Source organism: Neomonachus schauinslandi, chromosome 8 (assembly GCF_002201575.2).
Source record: "Neomonachus schauinslandi chromosome 8, ASM220157v2, whole genome shotgun sequence".
Classification (NCBI taxonomy): domain Eukaryota; kingdom Metazoa; phylum Chordata; class Mammalia; order Carnivora; family Phocidae; genus Neomonachus; species Neomonachus schauinslandi.
Genome location: NC_058410.1, coordinates 122,055,242 through 122,075,386, shown reverse-complemented (window position 1 = coordinate 122,075,386; position 20,145 = coordinate 122,055,242). Strand labels below are relative to the sequence as shown.

Below are 20,145 nucleotides of genomic sequence, written 5' to 3'. Positions count from 1 at the left end.
GATTACTAACTCCAGGTAAGCACAAATGCAAAATGTCAGGAGAAAAAAAGAAAAAGTCAGAACACTTTTCTTTTTTTGGTTTATGTGTCTCAGATTTTAATTTAACACATTTTCAGCGCAGCTTTGTACCCTTGACTTTCTCACGTTGACCTCTTAGCAGAAGCTACCAAATAGTTCTCTAGCTCTATGAGAAGTGGTGGAGAGTTTACCAGATTTGATCAAACCGCTTCAAGTTAATTGTGATTGGCTTTCCGTAAGTGTTGATTTCTTTATTTTCATAAACTGTAAAGCCCTCTACAATCCTAGTTATTAAAACCTTGCTGCCTTTTTTTTATAACTATGGAGAATATTTTTATTACTCATTACTGTGATCTTTTTTGCTCCTTTTCATTATAAATAAGTAATCACAGTTGAAAGAAATCTACTAATCTATTCACACTATATTATCCATACTAATAAAACAATAGGATTGTTTCCTTTGTCCCCCTTGCATGTTGAGATTTAAAAAAAAACAAACAGGGGAGAAGTTTCATGGACTAAGAATTATTTCATACCCTCGAACACCATAAATTTTGGTGAAATTACATACCTGGACCTTTAAAGGGAGAAACAGACAAAAAACCCCACAGAAATAGTTATTACCTTTATTATTCAACCACAGTCATTCTATTTCAAGAGTACAGGAAGAAAAACTGGTGAGTCTACATTTTTGTCTAGTGGGTAAGCAATCCTTCCTGGCTCACAGATGTGAGTTATCATGGTGTGTGGTGCGTGATTCGACTCAGCTGGTGGGGTCATCACCTGTGAGGGAGGTACTGGAGCGCAGTCCACTTTGGCACCTGAAAGACAGTGACGGCAAGGATGTGGTTTGGAACGGACTTTGTTTTCTCTTATTCTGGAGGCCCCTTTTGTGCCCTATGCAAGAGGTCCCAAATTAGTTTCCCCCACCAAAAGATAAACAAATAACCTCCGAGTTTGGAGTATATCATACATAGATGGGACTCGAAGGGGCTAGTTTGCCCTGTAAGAGGTGACACTATAATCATCGCAGTCATTCACATCTTAGTAAGAAATATTCCATCAGATCCTTGCCAGGAATCTGACTTTGCCTAGAACTCAGAAAGGGGCTGAAAGGAGGACGCTCCGCGGAGCCCCCATTCACCTCGGCTTCTACGAGGCCAAGCCTCCAAGCCCAGACTCCCAGGAAGTCCTGGGGGGAAGGGCCAAGGCCCTGCCCGCCACCCGCCGGCGGCCTGCCCGGGCGACACTCCCCTTCCGCAGCTATAAGGGCCTCGGGCCGCAGCGCTTCTTCCCACACCTCGCGCCGCCCGGAGCCCGTCCCAGCGCGGAGCCGGTAAGGCGGGGCCCGGGCGCCGTGGGGAGGTGGGCCGGGCGGGACAGGCCAGCCGGGGCTCCATCGGCGGCGCAGAGCCCCGGTGCCGAGAGATCACCGCAGCCCCGGCCGGTGCGCGCGGACTGCTGCCTGCGCGGCCCCCCTACCCTGCACAGCGCCCCCGCCGCCCCGCCCCGCGCCCCGGACGCCGCCGTCCCCGCCGTGCGCCCTGCGCCCCTGGGAGCCCCGGATCCCCCGGCACCGCGTCCGGGGCGCTAGGCCGGGCGGGCCTGCGCGGGAGCTAGGTTCCTCGGGGCGTGGAGCCTGGAATCGGCATGGCCGGGATCAGAATGTTTTTCTTCCTGTTCTCCCTTCTTGCCTGAGCTGTTCGTGGCAGTTTCCAGGCATCCCAGGCCCGGGCCGGAGGAGCCCGCTTCTCCTTTCTGCGATTGGAGGAAGGGAAAGGAGGCCAGATGAGAGAGAGATTTATCAGCAACAATAATGTAGCTTATTCCTTACCCACTAAGCAGCCAGCCCAGCTAGTCGTCTTCCTGGCCTCTCTGTGGGGACATTAATTAAGGCTCTGGGAGAAGTCACGAGGGGTAAGTGGGTGGCTAAGCTGAGATCGAAGGCCAGGTGCACCCAACTGTTGCAGGGGTGACCGAGAGGATGCTGTCATCTTCTCCCTGTCGGGCTGCCCGGGCCTAACCCTGGGACCTGCGGTGGGTTCTTAAGCTCTCACATCCAACACTAGCTAGAGAGACTCGGGACTCTCAACCTCGGGAAGCGTTAGACTGAATCTCAATAATGAGGACAACTGCATTTACTTAAGTGGAATTTGCTTTAGTGCCTAGGTAGGTAGTTAGGATTTTCTAGTAGAAACATTCTTTTTTTTATTTTATTTTATTTTATTTTTTTTAAAAGATTTTATTTATTTATTTGAGAGAGAGAATGAGAGAGAGAGAGCACATGAGAGGGGAGAGGGTCAGAGGGAGAAGCAGACCCCCCCCTAAGCAAGGAGCCGGATATGGGATTCGATCCCGGGACTCCAGGATCATGACCTGAACCGAAGGCAGTCGCTTAACCAACTGAGCCACCCAGGTGCCCCTAGAAACATTCTTATTTCAGGTAAATATGGACAATGGATTCATTGCCCAGATGAATCAGAGACTTGAACCCAAGGCGCACAGAAAGTCGTGTGCCCCTAAATTTAGCAGGAGAGGCTCAGTGTGGACCCCTCCTCAGACTCACCTGTCTGCAAGGTCAGAGCCCTTTAGGATGCCCTAGGTCCTGTGTCCCTGCTAAACCCCTGGCCGGTCATTCCCAGTCCCACATTCGTGTGCATGGGAAGTGTCTTGGCCCCCTGAAAAGAGAGGGAGAGAGAGAGACAGTACAAGTTCTAGGATGTTTCAGGGTGTTCCAGGGTGGCTGGCACCAGCTGAGGAAGAGATGGGGACATGCGGGTTGCCTCGTTTGCTGGTGCGGGCAGTGGGCAGCTCGGGGCCTCTGTTCTGTGTTGTAGCCTTCACCATGGAGCAGCTGAGCACAGCCAACACCCATTTCGCCTTGGACCTGTTCCGCGCTTTGAGTAAGGACAATCCTACTGGGAACATCTTCATCTCTCCCTTCAGCATTTCATCAGCGCTGGCCATGATCTTTCTGGGGACTCGAGGCAATACTGCAGCGCAGGTGTCCAGGGTCAGTAGAAACGAACAAAAACAGCCTGCCTTCCCTTGCGTCTCCTTGCTAATGTCAAGTCTGTACTGAGAACTTGTGCCTTTGAGCTTACAGTGTGTGTGTGTGTGTGTTTAAGATTTTATTTGAGAGAGAGTGAGTGAGGGTCGGGGGAGGGCAGAGGGAGAAGCAGGCTCCCCGCTGAGCAGGGAGCACGATGAACAATCCATTGGTATGCAGGCTTTCCTTCATGATCAAGTCTTTACTGAGCACCTGCTATGTGCCAGGCAGTTTTTTGTGTGGCTGAGGGTAGGGCAGTGAGGAAAGCTGACGAAACCCCTGCGGTGTGCCCGTCGCTTGACAGCTTTCCTGTAAGCCATAGCATCTCTTCCTGGATGAGGATTTTCCAGTATCTGCTTTGCATGTGATGACCCGCCGCTGGTAAATAAAGCCTGTCTATGGAATGCTACTTTTGAGCATAATGACACATAGGAAACGCACCACCGCGGAGAAGTTGGCGATGGCGCCCTTTGGAGGGGACAAAGCGGGTGTGTGATTGCGAATTGCCTCCGCCTAGCCCTGGGCCTGGCACTGAGTGTGGTTGTGAGGGCTGTGACACGGCCTGCCAGTGTGAGCGGGAGGGCCCCGCCAGGAGGGAGGGGTGAAGCCCGGCCGCTGCGGGGGCGGGGCCAGGCCCTTGGGGGTGTGGCGGCAGGAGGAGAAGCGCGATGCCCAGCCTTCCTCCTGTCCTTAGCGGGGGTGCAGGGCACTTCTGTGCTAGGTATTCTTTCCTTCTGAGAGGAGAACTCTGGCTTTACTTGGAATCTAGGGAAAAGGAGTGCCAAGAGTGAAGGGCTTCCTAAGGTGCCAGTCATAAAGTACATGGCACCTGACGCTAGGGAAGATCCAGCCCTGGATTCTAGTTTATGGACTGTTCCAGCTTCAGAGCTTCTATTACTGTACTTGGTGGAGAACCAGCCCTCTTCATCATTGCAGATATGAAAGCATTTTAAAATTTTCAAAAATCTACATTTTTTTTTTTTTTACCCCCTGGTACTAATTGTTAGTTGCTCCCTGCAGGGTAATACCAGCTTTTATTTATTTATTTATTTATTTATTTATTTATTTATTTATTTATTTAAGAGAGAGAGAACGTGCAGGAGCAGGGGGAGATGCAGAGGGAGAGGGAGAAGCAGACCCCTGCTGAACAGGGAGCCCTACTCAGGGCTCAATCCCAGGACTCCAGGATTGGGGCCCAAGCCGAAAGCGGACACTTAACTGACTGAGCCACTCAGGGACCCCCTGTCAGCTCCTATCTTGAGGCTTTCTTTATGCCTTCAGCAAAGAATAGTTTTAAGGTCCTCCCCCACCCCTATTTCCATTGAAGCAGATCGATCATGGCAACTAGGCAAACATTCCATATCTTGGTGAGTAACTGAACTTTGTACACGTATAGGTTTGTTTTTTGTGTCTTAAAAGCAAAGAACCAGCCCAGGCCTCATAAAACCACAAAGGGACTCTTGGTTTGTAACTGATACATGAGGAATTAAACTTTTGCCATATGTTAACTTTAAAGAAGTTATTTTCAAATAAGTGAGTTACTGATGCTAATAGTATAATAAAAAATCCCTCTACCTGTAATGTCTTTGTGTTCCTGCATAGCTCATGATTCTTATTTTTACTGTTTATTTCTGAGAACTTTCAGTGAAATTATATTAGATGCAAGATAAGCCCACGAACATACCATTTATGATTTTCTGTGGGACAAAAGCAGACTTGTATATACTGTAGAACTAGAATTATAACAAAAAGTGGTGTAAAAGCAGTTTCTAATGTTGTAATTATAGTGTCTCACAATGCTACACATTTGGATTCTCTATTATTTGTTCACCTATGAGAAATTAATAAAATATTGGGTTACGGATCATGAATAATCGGTAAAAAAAAACCACATTAGCTTAATTTGATGGAAGCAAATGCCAAGGAATCACCTTATAATTTCAAAATAAGTGGTTATAGAAAGAATGTTTTCTTTATTTTAGACTCTTCATTTTGATATGGTTGAGGAGATTCATTCAAGATTTCAGAGTCTGAATGCTGATATCAACAAACACGGAGCTTCCTATATCCTGAAACTTGCTAATAGGTTATATGGAGAGAAGACGTATAATTTCCTCCCTGTAAGTACTTTGTACTTCCTGTTCAGAAACTCACTAGACAGTGCAGATTTTTTTTTCTAGCATAACCAAGTCATAGAAATCAGTTTTAATTTTTATAGAAATTCAGAAAAATGTTACAGAATGAAAACATAAGACAGACAGGACTCCCATTAATTGACGTGGCTTCATTTTATAGTCTTCACAGTGAAAAGATCGATCCTGGCTGTTTTACCAAAGCAAGACTGAATTCCATAGTTCATTTCCAAGTACAATCAGTATTTGCTTATTTATGAAAATGTTAGCCAAACGTTGGAAAAGAATTGGTAAATTTTACACAAACACCCAAACTACTGAACTATACATTAAAAAATGGTTAGGATGGTAAATTTAATGTTATGTGGCTTTTTTACCCTAATAAAAAAGTATAAAGTTAGAATTTTTTTTGTTATAGTGCAATTTGTACCTTTTAGGACCATTTCTGCTTTAAAAAAACTCTCTCTGTGTGTAATAGGAGTTATTCATGATATTCCCCCCCTTTTTAAAAAATTTTTTATTGTTATGTTAATCCCCATACATTACATCATTAGTTTTAGATGAAGTGTTCCATGATTCATTGTTTGTGCGTAACACCCAGTGCTCCATCCCTCCCCCCTTTTTTTAAAACAGGAGTTCCTAACTTCAACTCAGAAAATGTATGGTGCTGAACTGGCCAGTGTGGATTTTCAGCAAGCCTCTGAAGATGCGAGGAAGGTGATTAATGAGTGGGTCAAAGGGCAGACGGAAGGTAAGAGACCAGGCAGAAAGTAATTATTACACACTGATGTTCGCCTGCCAGGTGCCCCACCTGCATCTGATTGCCTCTCCCTTTTTCCTGTTTCCTCATCCTGACCCTGGGAATCCTGGAGTTCACCCTGGGAATGAACTCTGCACCACCCAGTTGGACAGTGTTCACATGTAGAAATTCTTCACAGAGGAAACGTCAGCATGATTTAACTGAAGCAGCTAAATACGTTTCCCCCCATAAGTTCCCAAAACTACATTGTAAAATGAAAGCTCACCTTGAATGTAGAATAAAAGGGATAAAAAATCTGAGGGAAATCCAGCCTGGCCCCGATTGTTTCACATGCTCATGGAAAGAAATACCCTAATACTTGCGAATGAATACTCATGAATTGCTGCGGTCATAAATAACTTTTGTCCACTTCTCGTCTAAGAAATCAGGGATGGTAGCTGGGACTGTCGAGCACAACTGTCTCTAACCTAGTCGTGGGAGGAGTCAGGGCAGCTGCAGAACACCTGTCTTCCCCACAAAGAATTGTTCATGGCCATGCTCTGGTCAAGGGTGGATCCCGTGTTTCAGGGGAGTACTTGTCCTACCTTTTGCATATTTACTAAAATCCTTTTTTTTTTTTTTTTTTTTTTTTTTTGTGAGAGTAGGCTTCTACTTAGAGGATTTGAAAAAGTGATTTACTAGTGAGTAAAAATATTTTGTATTTTTACAGGATATTTTTTTTTCCTGAAAAAGAATGGTCATTCACAAAGTAAAGCTCATTGTTTACCATACACTCCAGAAAAGGAGAAATTTCCTGTTTTAGCCTGTTAGCCCTTTACTTGGATTATTTAAAGTAGAAACATGCTGATAGGGCTTTCCTAACTTAATACTATGTGAAAGGAAAATCAAGTACAGAATATGCTTTTGGATTGCATTTCAGTGCTAATCAAATGTCAGTTCCAATTTGGAATTCTGATATGTGGATTTTTAAAAAAGCTAACTTTATCATTTTAGGGAAAATTCCAGAACTGTTGGCTGCAGGTACGGTTGACAGCATGACTAAACTCGTGCTGGTGAATGCCATCTATTTCAAAGGCAGCTGGGAGGATGAGTTCATAAAGGAAGCTACTGCCGATACACCATTCCGGTTGAATAAGGTAAGGTGAGGTAAATGCCTAAACTTACTCTTCGCTCGAAGAGAACACAGATAAAAACGTGAGTGATTTGTTTTTTGTTTTGTTTTGTTTTTTTCAACTGTTCAGAAAAACAAAAAAACCGTGCAAATGATGTATCAGAAGAAGAAATTCCCATTTGGCTACATCCAGGACCTTAAGTGCCGGGTGCTGGAACTGCCTTACCGGGGCAAGGAGCTCAGCATGATCATCCTGCTGCCAGATGACATTGAGGATGAGTCCACGGGTCTCAAGAAGGTAACAGCTCCCAGCTTCACGCTTCGTGTCTCCTCCTGCTGTACCCATTCTGCCTTGCGTGGTAGTGGTTGGTGGTGCTAGTGGTCGGTGCTTCGTATGTGTTTACGGATGTTACCTCCCTTTCCAGTGCTCTGTCATTCTTTTGTCAAGTAGCTCATGGGCATTACTACTCCAAAGCCCTAAGTTTACATTTTCAGCTACTGTCAGGGAACAGTTGTGGTGGAGAACATCTAAAGATGTGTGCTCCATGTAACATGGGTCAGTGGCAGCTCATGGAAACTCTCTTAGAAGAACTTTGGGGAAAGTGCAATAAAATGAAGCTGTTTTATTAAAACGAATTTTTTCAAAATTAAAAATCCCAGAACATTATAGTACCTAAGTTTCATCGTGTACTATAAAACCCTATTACACTGCTCATCCTTGCTGCAATTCATATAGGTTGTGAATTAAATTTCCAATAGCTACAAAATAGAAAAAGACTCACGTGACATGTTGGCTTGAGCGTTCAGGCTGTCTCCTAACAGGAGCCTCGTATGAGGTTCCTATTCTGTGTCATTTAAGGGCTATGTCATGTCTTGCCAGGGCTCAGACTAAGCAAAACCGTGAAGATTACGGTTTGTCAGGGTGCCCGAGCGGCTCAGTCGGTGAAGCGTCCGACTCTTGATTTCAGCTCAGGTCACGATCTCAGGGTTGTGAGATCGAGCCCTGCGTCAGGCTCTCCGCTCAGTATGGAGTCTGCTTGAGATTCTCTCTCTCCCCCTCCACCCCAACCCTCTAAATAAATAAATAAAATCTTTAAAAAAAAAAAAGATTATGGTTTTTCTTCAGTGTCTCTAGGCTGCTGAGTGGTTTTTCGCTACCCTGTCCCTGATCAAACTTGCTTTTAGGAAGGGGTCTAATATTAGCCATTTCCACATATAGAGTATGTATTAGAATCGACATGTTCCTTCTATTTGTCTCTTTCTCTGATTATAAAAAGAAAGTCTGTAGCCTCCTGAAAAGAACACTCAGCATCAGTAGAGCAAGTGGGTAATGGTTCTGCTCTAGTCCAACAGCAGTAGTGGTAAGAGCATGAGAACAGCTTCTATTTATGTAGCACCCGCTGGTGCCCAGCACTTTATGTATGTCGACTAAGTTAATACTCACACAGTGCGATAAGGTGGGCGCTCATATTACTCCCTTTTTAGTGAGGGACGAGGTCTTTTTCTATTTTTACCTAGAAGCTAAGTCTACTAGAGATTTCTTCTGCTCTGTGAGGTTCACAGATAACCACTGTGATCAGTGGGGTTCAGAATAAATAGAAGAAAGCTTTTAAATTCTCCCTTGTACCCCTTGACTCATTAGGTAATAGAGTCATCCTGGCCTAGCACAGTAAGCTGCTGTGGTAGGGGCCTAGTAAGTCCTGGGAGGATGGATCGGTGGGTGGGGTGGATGAGTGTATGGTAGGGAGGAGGATGGATACTTGATGGACCCAATGTCCAGAGTCTCTGCACTTGGGCCCTTGATGGCCTGGAACACAGCTCTGTTCTATTATCACCAATCCCTGGAAAGAAATGACATCTTCCAAATGGCATCTGTTTTGACACAAGACACAGAGGAGACTAATTAGCAACTGATATAATGGGTCCATTCACTTCAATAATCCTTTTTAGTTTACTTACATAAAATTGTTCTCACCTCTTCTTTTTGCCCATTGGCATTCCAGATCGAGGAAGAGTTGACTCTGGAAAAACTGCGTGAGTGGACCAAAGCTGAGAATCTGGACCGCGTTGAAGTCAAAGTCCACTTGCCCAAGTTCAAGCTGGAGGAGAGCTACAACCTCAACTCCCACCTGGCCCACCTGGGTATACAGGATCTCTTTAGTCGCAAGGCTGATCTGTCTGGCATGTCAGGAGCCAGGGATCTTTTCATATCAAAAATTGTCCACAAGTCCTTTGTGGAAGTGAATGAAGAGGGCACAGAGGCGGCGGCGGCCACCGCGGGTATAGCCACTTTTGCCATGCTGGTGCCCGAGGAGAACTTTGTTGCCGACCATCCGTTCATTTTCTTCATTCGGCACAATCCCTCATCTAACATCCTGTTCTTGGGCAGATTTTCTTCCCCTTAGAGACTGGAAATACGAGGTCAAGCTTAGAGCTTTATTACCTGCATTTTTAATGGTGGCGGTTTTCACACGTCTTTGCCAATACCACTACCATCCCTAAGCAGATCTTCCGTTTCCCTTGTCAGTTCAGCTCTTTGCTGTTTACATACACCCATGAACTTTGGCACAAGTATCTATTTTCCTTTTTTTTTTTTTTATATTGACTAAGTCCAGTGATTACTTTTGAATGCAAGTCCAAAAAAAAAAAAAAAAAAGGCAAGAAATCAGATGTGTAGATTCTTGACAACATAGTAGTCTATGAAGTTGCTATGTTCTCCTGCTAGCCAAAGGAAACATGATAATTCTGTAATTTATTTTACAGATAGAATTTTGGAAGCCCAAATAGACACTGATTGTAGAAGGGAGGCTTAAAAATGGTTATTCAATTGAAATATAGAGCCTCAATTAAGGGCCTGGGTTATGAAGACAAACTTGCCTTGGCCAATATTTCTCATCCATTATTCTACAAGATTAGTATCTTTGGTTGTTGTTCTTATTCTTTCAAACTGTTGAAGAGCCATATGGTGATAGCCTGCCTTCCCCTTTTTGTTCTCCTTTATCCTACCTGATGTGGCATTTGTGTGGGATCACATGGAGTCAAGAAGTAGGTGCCCTATAATAAAAGATGCCAAGAGATGACAGAAAGAATAATGTAGTGGGAGAGACCGTTAAGCAAAGAGGGGGGTGTTAACCGTCTTCTTGCATGTTTTCTGATGAAGGTTCTTGACTTTCATCATGTGATGCAGGTTTTTGTGGCAATGGAATGGCTTTATGCAGTGCTGTGGGGGGAGGTGGGGGGTGGACTCTGATTAATATACATGTACTCCTTGGAATGAGGCTTGAAATGCTGCATTTTCTTGTTCCCACAAAACTAGTGGGTTGGTTAATAAATTTTCCTAAGATTCTACAAACCACACTGATCTCAGTCCTCTTCTTGTTCTCTTGGATCTTAGACAAGCCAAGAATAAAACAGGTAGTTCTTGGCCTGAAAGTACTGATGTCCATGATGGTAGTAAGATAGCCCTCAGAATAAAAACAACATTTGCCACTGGCAAATCTGTTGTGGGAAAGCTTTCCTTCCTTCTTTTCTTCTTCTGGAAGGAAATAGGGTAAAAACTCTAAAGTCCTTGCATTGTCTGGGAAGAGAATAAAAGTACAATTACAATTACATTCTTTTTTTTTTTTTAAAGATTTTATTTATTTATTTGAGAGAGAGAATGAGACAGAGAGAGAGAGCACGAGATGGGGGAGGGTCAGAGGGAGAAGCAGGCTCCCCGCCGAGCAGGGAGCCTGATGTGGGACTCGATCCCGGGACTCCAGGATCATGACCTGAACCGAAGGCAGTCGCTTAACCAACTGAGCCACCCAGGCGCCCCTACAATTACATTCTATTTTGATAAGTCAAGGGTGCATGTTGCATAGTCTAAGGTAACCACTAGAAGAAGAGTGAGAGGATTTATAACTTTGAAAATAAACCAAAGAGAAAAAGGGAATACCAAAAAATAAACCATCAATCCAAAAAGAGGAAAGAAGAAAGAGAGAAAGGTACACAAAGCAGGCATGACAAATACCAAGATGGTGTATTAAACTCCAAATATCTAAGTAGCTACTTAAAATGCAAATTGGCTGACAGTGCCAGTTAGAAGACAAAGATGGTTAGGCTAGATTGGCAAAATACTATCTGGTATTTACAGGAAATATGTCTATAACATAAAAATAGAGTTTGAAAGGAAAAGAATGGAAAAAATATATGGTACAAATACCATAGAAATAGATATAAGCTACAGATATTTTTGGTGGAACATGGTAAGTGGTTCTAGTATTTATACAACAAAGTAAATGACCAAAAATATCCGAGACAGTCTTGCAGAAGAACGAGGTGAGAAGACATACTTCACTGAATTGAGACTTATTCTAATTAATATCAATGCCCTCTTTTACTCTGAAAATTGAATCGATTTGGATAATAATGAATGTGGCACTTCAAAGTTGAGAGTGAAGGGAGAAAATTTTCAATCAATCAGTTGTTCTGGGATATTTGGGAATGCACATGGAAAACAGTTCAAGTTGATTTCTGCCTTGAACTTAAATATTAATACCAGCTGGACTTAAACTGTGAGAGCAAAACAATAAAATTTTTAGAAGGTCATATACAAATACATGTTCGTGAACTTGTGCTTTCCTAACAGGACACATAGACACACACAATATTTGGTTAAATTCATTTCTAGGCACTTGGACATTTTTTATGATGAATTGGGCCAAGAGAAAATTAAAAACTTCAGTCCTGTATCACACACCACTGAGGGTGAAGAGCGAAGCCTCAGGATAGTTGATATAGGCCAGTGCCCCAAGGAGAGAACATCTTAGTAGTGGTCTGAGAGAATGTCTCCAAAGGCAGGGTTCCAAGTCTGGAGGCTTTCCCTCTTTATCTCCCAGGCTAGAACTAAAAAAATACTGTTAGGGCAGCCAGACCTTGTGAGGGTACCAGCTTCGGAGAACGGGCTTCCAAGTATCTTCAGAGTTTTTATATATCAGAAACGCTGTCTTAGATTACCCAAAGAAACTGGCAGCCCATCTGGAGGAAGGAAAGAAGGGGAATCTGGTTGGATATTACAGAATCAAGAGGGCTTAAGATCATCAAAAGTCAAATCGGTCAGGTGATTTCTACACTGGTCTGTTTCTTTAAACAGATTACCGCCCTGTTCTTGCCCTCCTCAATTCTTCCTCACTCAGAAACAAATCATAAGATTGTAACCTAGAACTCTCACCTGCCCATAACTACTCTTCTAGTTTAGGTCAGGGAGGGACTCACTCAAACTTCATGAGGAATGACACGGGGCAGCCTCTGTGCTCCGTATATGACATTCGAATTAACACCAACCCCGTGAGGTAGGTGTTACTGTCTTTGTTCTTCAGACGAGAAGCAGAATGGGGATTGTTGCTCAAAGCTCCACGGTGTGGAGATCACCCTGATTTATCATGAGCTGAAAAGTCCCATTGAGTCTCACCCAGAGGGATGAGAAATGCATTCTAAGCGAGGCTTAGAGATTCTGCCTTTCAATATTAATGTTACAATTCCACTCTCAGCTGCCAACCTCAGCCACTGAAAAGGAAATCTCCAATAAGTTTACAATCTCAAATAAACTCGTTCTTGAAAAGGCAGAATATAACCTGGAATTGCTTGGAAACTGGAGGTAAAGGGCATTTCAGTAGAACGTGCTGAGTTACCATTTTTCCATGGCAGGAATTCTGCACCCTGTTCACCTCCAATGTCACTGCCAAAAGCTGAGGCACTACAAAAAATGCTCTGGTTGGGGACAAGAAATATACTGGAGGAAGAATTTGTCATTTAAAAAAAAAACAATTAGGGAATGAAGAAGCATCTGTTACATTTCAACTTGGAGAGGTGGATGACTCATAAACATGTACAGCTATAAAGCATTTCTTCATCTAAACGCTCAGGTTCTAATTACATAGAACTTGACGTCAGACACTTTCTGATCTGAAAAAGATAAAATGGTCAGCAGCTGCGGTGACAAGGGCCCAGTCTACAGGGTGTGAATGGAGAGATGTAGGGTGAATGAATCAGTTCAAAATTAGACTGCCAAAGAATAATTTGTAATGTGAAACCGCATATGTGTCATGGAACAAAGGTTATTTTGTAGTACACAGGAGGGACAATAAAAAAAAAAAAAGCAATGCATAGCAAGAACAAGAGGACGTTACTGAAAGAGGTTTTCAAAGAGTTCTTGCACAAGAGCCCTTCCTTCATTTTGTAACTATGTTACAACAAATCCTGGCAATAAGATTTTTTTCCTTCAGCAGATAAGTGAGTTTCCCTGTTAAGTGAACAATTTAAATATTTTATCGCTGTACAATATTTTAAAAGGTCAGTTTTCAAAGACTGAATATGCACTGCAAATTTTAGTTTTCTATGCAAAATTTGATACATTAGCTGAAATGTTTAGGAAACTGGGTAAGATTTTCCCCCTCTATTTTCAGGTAAACCCAGGTGTTTTCTATCAAGGCAAAATAAGAAATACTTAAAATTTTCAATTACTTTCACATGACATAACTATATTACTGTAAGGACTTACATACTTTTATTATTATTATTATTATTATTATTATTATTATTAGAGAGGGAGAGAGTGCAAGTGGAGGGTTTGGGGCGGAGGGACAGGGAGAGAGAGAATCCTAAGCAGGCTCCATGCTGAGCATGGACACGGGGCTCGATCTCAAGACCCTGAGATCATGACCTGAGCCGAAATCAAGAGTTGGATGCTTAACCGACTGAGCCACCCAGGTCCCCAGGATGTTTATGCTTTTAAAACTCATTAATTTGTTATTATCATTCATGTCCTACATTACTTGCTGAACTACTTTTAAAAAAGTAATGTTTTTTAATCATTGTGGGTTTTTGTAAGTAAAAATATATTAACTCCAGAAAAATGATGAGTCTAAAACAGGTAAAGCCCTTCATATTCAAGGTTCACCATCTTCTACTGAACCACAGTAGCATGACATATCTCTTAAGAGTGTTTGAATCAATTCTCTTTGCTCTAATTTCATTCACTCATTTTGTGAATTAATTTTCCTTCTCTCTATATTATGTGCTAAGCTCTGGCCTAGGCTCTAAGGATGCAACAACGGACAACGAACCCAGTAAGACCTCTGCCCTGGGGTAGTTTATGTCTAGTTCATATAATAGTTCTCCAATAACTCATTTGGTTAACTGACCCACTGGATAGCAATGGTACCAATTTGGTTGCTCGCACCTTAGTCCTGTGCTTTTGCTCCTATCTTTGCCCTTCTTGCAACCCAAGGGGTTATCTTTGATATAGAGTGCCAACGTTCTGGGATGCTTTTTCTTCTATATTATTTAGTAAACTGGTAATTAGCTGGTCTGTACTTATCTTGTTATCAGTGTATGTATTCTGGCACCTACTCCCCCTTCTGGATATACTTACCCCTGGGCGTACGGTCGAAACAGAGGTGTGAACACCCAAAGCACAGCTAATCCAGGAGCAGGTAAGCGCTCCCCTTGCAAAGGGAAGAATGTGATCAAAGGCACATGGTTAGGGAAACAAAATCAAGATGGTGTGACTGGAGATGAACAAGTAAAGGGAAGAGCAAGGGGGATGTGTCTAGGGAGTGGAGAGCCTGGATCATGCAGAGCATTGAAGGCAAGGTGCACCTGGGGATTTCTATCCTAAGTGCAACTACTCCATTTACCCCAGTAGGTCCCATACCCTGTTTTAGGTACTAAAGACAAAATGATGAAAAAACAGAGTGAAAAGTCTATGCCCTCATGGCTATTGAGGTGTTTTAAAGCAGGTAGGTCATGAGAAACATTTACTGTGCCTGGCAGGTGAAGACACATTGGAGGGTAGCCAAGAGTGGGAATCTGAGGGCTACTTAGGGGCTCTCCCAGGAATGAGAGATGAGGGCGTCTTCTACCAGGGCCAGTGAACGTGGATATCAAGAGATGGATTTGAGACATACTTGGAAGAAGCCACTTCTCAGGAGGTAAATTGTGGAGGGTGAGAGAAAATGAATTATCAAAGTTTTCTTCCAGCTTTCTGGCAACTGGGTGAATGGACAGAGATGGGAAGATGGGAGGAAGAGTAGTTCTGGTGAGAAAGCTGGGAGTCTAATCACGGAGGTTCAGTCCATGTTTATCATGGATGGGGCTCCCTGGTGTGAAGCGAGTGGAGAGGAGAGTGCCTGGGGCTGGGGGCGAGCCCAGAAGTGCTGACATTCAGGGCCAGCTGGCAAGTGAGGATGAACAGAGGATGCCTAAGAGAAGGAGCCTATGAGATGGGAAAGAACAGGAGAGGGAGTGGTCAGCAGACCCGCACGAAGGGAGAGCTTCAAGGGGGAGCAAGTGGACAAACTGCATCCAATTCAGGAGAGGTCAGGGAGGTGAGGACTGAACTGCCCTTGTGATTAGCAACTTTGAGGTCACTGGGGACCCTAGCAAGGGAATGTTGACACAGTGGTGACAATGCAAGCCAAAAGGAAGTGGCTCAGGGAGTAAGCAGCACAACTTTTGGCTGCAAGACTGTGGCAATAGCATAGAGTTTTTTTCTTATTTATCAACCTACTGAAGCATAGTTTACATATAATCACCTGCTCAAAGCATAAAGTTCAAGGAATTTTGACAATGTATATATACATGAAACCACCACCCCTATCAATAGATAGAACACTTCTGCCACCTCAGGCATCCACTGATTTTTTTTTTTTTATGTCACTATAGATTACTTTTGTCTGTTCTAGAATTTAAAATAAATGGAATCATACAAAACGTGCTTTTGGTTCTTTGACTTTTCACCTGGCATGATTTGGGGATTCATCCATGTATCACTTCACATGTATCACTTCATTCCCTTTTAATGCCAACCAGTATTTCATTGTATAGATAAACTACAACTTAATTACCCACTAATTTTTTAATGTACATAACTAAGGTGGATCTATGCTGATGAAAGCAAGAACACTTCAGCATTAGATAATCTAGTAATACATGTCATAATGACTCAATTACTAATCCCAAGAAGAAAAACAATATAAGAAGAAATATAGTAAAAATAATATTAAATAAGAATAAACAATTTAAGAGAAAACCTACAAGAATCCCAAAAAGAAAAAATATGTATGCTTATTTTGATGAATAGAAAAAAGCATTTAGTAACATTTAACATCCTAACTTGATAAGAAATTTCTGCTAGAAACCCACAACATCATGCTTAGTGATAAAATATTATAAGCATTTCCATTAAAGTCAAGAGCAAAGCAAGGATACCTACTACCACCAGTGTTATTGTACGTTTTTCTAGATATTCCAGATAGTAAAATGGGTCAAGAAGGAGAACAAAAATATGATTAGAAAAAGAGAAAGAAAATATCTAGAAAATTAGAGAATCAATGAGCAAACCATTGTAACTTATTAGTTATAACGAGACCAACAGGATAGCAAGATTCCAGGTAAATTTACAAAAATTAGTAGGTTTCTATTTAGCCACAAGAGTAAGTTAGAAATTGTAATAAAAAATCCCATTTACCATACCAACAAAATTAGAAAATATCTAGAAATTAATAGAGGTGCAAGAGTAGAAAGAAAACTGGGATGCCTGGGTGGCTCAGTCGGTTAAGGGTCTGCCTTCAGCTCAGGTCATGATCCCAGGGTCCTGGGATCAAGCCCCGCATCATTCTCCTTGCTCAGCAGAGAGCTTGCTTCTCCCTCTGCCTTCTGCTTCCCCTGCTTGTGCTTTCCCTCTCTCTCTCTCTCTCTCATTCTGACAAATAAATAAATAAAAATATAAATATCTTTAAAAAAAAAGAGTAGAAAGGAAACCATGAAACTTGAGTGAAAGACAGGAAAAGGATGACTTATAGCAACCATATTATAAGACAGAATTAATGTGGTAAATGCATGAATTTCCCCAAATTAACCCATAATTCTAATGTAATTCCAATCCAAACCCTAATTTGACAACTAACTCTAAGGTTTTCCTGGAGGAGTAAGTCAGTAAAACAGGAAAATTTTTTTTTGAAAAGAGGAAAAAATGAGAGAAAACTCGGCCTATAGTAAAGGGAACAGTGTGGCTCTGGCTCAGAAATAGATAAATAAATCAACAGAATAAAACAGAGTGTCAAATAATGAATCTGTGAGAATATGTGGGAGTTTGTTATATGATTAATGTGGTGCCTTAAATCAAAAGGATGGACTAAATGGATGTTGGGACAATCGGCTGACCTTTGGGAAAAAAATACATTTCCACTTCATACCTGAATGAATCTCAGATTAAAGGCCTAAACTGAAAAAATAAAGCTATAAATTAAGAAGATAAAGTAATAAAAGTACTGGAATAAAATATAAGAGAACATATTTAAAATCCTTGAGTGAGAAAAGACTTTGTAAGACAAAAGATCCAGAGTCATAAGGTAGAAATTTACATATTTGATTTCATAATTTTTTTCTACCTGTAGAAAGTATTTGCAACATATATGACTAAAGTAAAATATCCCTAAGATGTGTGCTACGAGAGGTGGTTACGACATGTCCAGGCATCAGGGACAGAAGCTGGGTGAAAGACCTCTCAGGTGCCATTGGCCCCATGCTCCTACAATTCTACTGGGACTGGAAATCCCTCCCACCAGGACCCAAATGGAAAGTCCTCTGTCCTCACAACCATTCAAGAGGTGGAAAATGAGCACCGTGTGTGTGTGTGTGTGTGTGTGTGTGTGTGTGTGTGTGTGTGATTGCCCTAGGTCCTAAAGATTAAAAGATAAATAAGACAAAATGATTCTTTTGGAAGGTGACTATCTATTTGGGAAGACAAGTACCAGAAGCAAATTACCACCATAAAGCATGAGAGGTGCAGGACAGAGGGAGGGACTAAGCATTTTCAAAGAAAGAACTGATTTATTTTGGCCCAGGGGGCCCGAAGGGGGGAGGGTGAGAGGAGGTCAGTTAATCCTGGAACTGGGTGATTTATCCACACATTACCATTCAGTTCTCTTTTGGATTATATATATATTATATTTTGGATTATATATATATATAATATATATATATTATATATTTTGGATTATATATATATAATATATATATTATATATTTTGGATTATATATATATAATATATATATATTATATATTTTGGATTATATATATATATAATATATATATAAATATTTGTTCAATCATTGCAACCATCAAATTTCCTTACGAGGGATCACCTTTATTTGACTTTATAAAACTTATAAAACTCTTTAAAAAGTCTATATTTTGATAAATGACACTTTCTAAGAACTAACTAGTGTTTTATTTTTTTAAGATTTTATTTATTTATTTATTTATTTATTTATTTATTTATTTATTTATTTGAGAGAGAGAGCGCGGAGCAAGTGAGAGAGAGCGCGCGCTCAAGCATGAGCGGGGGGAGGGGCAGAAGGAGAGGGTGAAGCAGACTCCCTGCTAAGCAGGGAGCCCAATGACAGGACTCCAGGCTTGAGCCCAGGACCCTGAGATCATGACCTGAGCCAAAGGCAGACGCTTAACTGACTGAGCCACCCGGGCACCCCGATAAATCTATTTTGAATGACCAACTTATGACCAAAAATCCCTTAGGACTGAAGCTCTGTGTTTGGCTTTTATGTGCACAAGTGATAATAAAGATTTCTCACCCTATTTGTTCTTAGTCACGGTAGTGCATTCAGTAGAATATAGGGATGGGCATGTGTTTAAGACACCCTCTGGCTGATTATGATTAACTCCGTGTCTTGAAGATCATTGCTCAGGTTGATGTATTAATACTCCTTTGACATGATGTGTTAATGTGCTGTGCCAGTGGCTGGTGACCAGGGATGAGTAGAGCAGAGTCCCCTGTCAAAGAGTCCTTTCGTGGAGGAAAATGACAGGACGGACACATCTGCAGAGGACTCTAAACATAAAGACCAGGTTCTATTTGGAATGGTAGACTCAAAGAGCAAAAGGAGATGGCCATTAGTGTATCAATCATAGAAGCCACATTCCTCACCTGGGAAAGTGAAGAATGTGGCCCCAATGTCTTATAAGTTTCCTTTAAACCCTAACATCCTACAGTCTTCATGCCTGGTCACAGTCCTGTTTATGAATGGGACTCAGTGGCCACATGTTGGTGGTCAAACCAGCAAGACTTTGCCAGGCTTGCAAAACAAGATATTGGGCACAATTTGGGTGCATCTTGTAACTGCAGTTCATTGTGCTGAGTAAAAATATCGCATACAGCTGGGGATACAACCATAGAGAAAAAGCCACAAAATGTTCCACTTACCAAGGACACTACACTCCTCAGATGTGCATAACCCCAGCGCCTTATATTTTCAGCATGGGTCTTATTATGGAATGGAATGGAATGGAATAGCTGGATGCTTTGGTTCTTTGGAAAAGTATTTGCCTTAACCCACTCATGACATCGACATTTTCTAGCTCAGAGATTTATGAGCCATTATTGAAGATTGCTCATGGGCTATTATTGAAGAATGTTCTCTCTCTTTGACAACCAAGCATGTTGCCTGGCAACAGTTCCTTTGTTGATTTCATATCTCCTCTTATCATTGTTTCTATAACTTCAGCAAATCTATCCCTATTTTGTTCCCTCCTACACAGAATAAAATCCCTTTATGTTCCTGAATTACCAGGCAGCAGAAATAGAGTGATAGATCATCAGGGTTTATTATAAGATAAGGGGCTGGGTGTTTCACTGTTATAACTGCATCTCAACTTCGGTTTGCATTTGAAGTATTATGGGGCAAATTACTGTTGAATTTAAAAAATACAACCCGTGAGGCCTATGGCAGAGCATGTGGTTATATGGGGAGAAAGCACAGGTGAAAAATTTCAGATTCAGATTGAGATGCTGTAAAGAATTTGGTCAGAATCAGGTTTTCCTGGAGAGCAAGAAGAGTGTGGTACTTTGAACACAAAGCAACAAGGCATGTTTCCTTTTTTAAGTTGTAAGAATGGTGGAAGATTCTTAAATAGTTGTAATTCAAACGTGGAAAACACTTAGCACTTACTGTACTTGAAACCAGGCTGGTGTAAGCCAAGTAGAAACGCTGATAGCCTACAGCTGTTCCTTGA

General features: G+C 42.0%; 1 protein-coding gene across 2 annotated transcripts; it reads left to right on the top strand.

Moving 5' to 3' along the window:
* Positions 1–1,265: 1,265 nt before the first annotated feature.
* SERPINB1 (serpin family B member 1) lies at positions 1,266–10,419 on the top strand. Of its 2 annotated transcripts, none has more exons than XM_021696991.2 (7): positions 1,266–1,354; positions 2,856–3,031; positions 5,050–5,187; positions 5,833–5,950; positions 6,953–7,095; positions 7,201–7,368; positions 9,074–10,419. In XM_021696991.2, the coding sequence occupies exons 2-7, from the start codon at positions 2,864–2,866 to the stop codon at positions 9,473–9,475; spliced, it is 1,137 nt and encodes a 378-aa protein (XP_021552666.1). In that variant the 5' UTR covers positions 1,266–1,354; positions 2,856–2,863; the 3' UTR covers positions 9,476–10,419. The 2 variants fall into 2 exon arrangements, with proteins under 2 accessions (XP_021552666.1, XP_021552667.1); XM_021696992.2 differs by lacking the exon at positions 1,266–1,354 and adding an exon at positions 1,779–1,935.
* Positions 10,420–20,145: the final 9,726 nt, after the last annotated feature.

Bases quoted from the DNA above. Each gene is read 5' to 3' on its own strand.
- SERPINB1 (XM_021696991.2), top strand. From the start codon at position 2,864: ATGGAGCAGCTGAGCACAGCCAACACCCATTTCGCCTTGGACCTGTTC. The intron at 7,096-7,200 runs GTAAGGTGAGGT...TCAACTGTTCAG, and splicing joins CACCATTCCGGTTGAATAAG to AAAAACAAAAAAACCGTGCA. The intron at 7,369-9,073 runs GTAACAGCTCCC...TTGGCATTCCAG, and splicing joins AGTCCACGGGTCTCAAGAAG to ATCGAGGAAGAGTTGACTCT.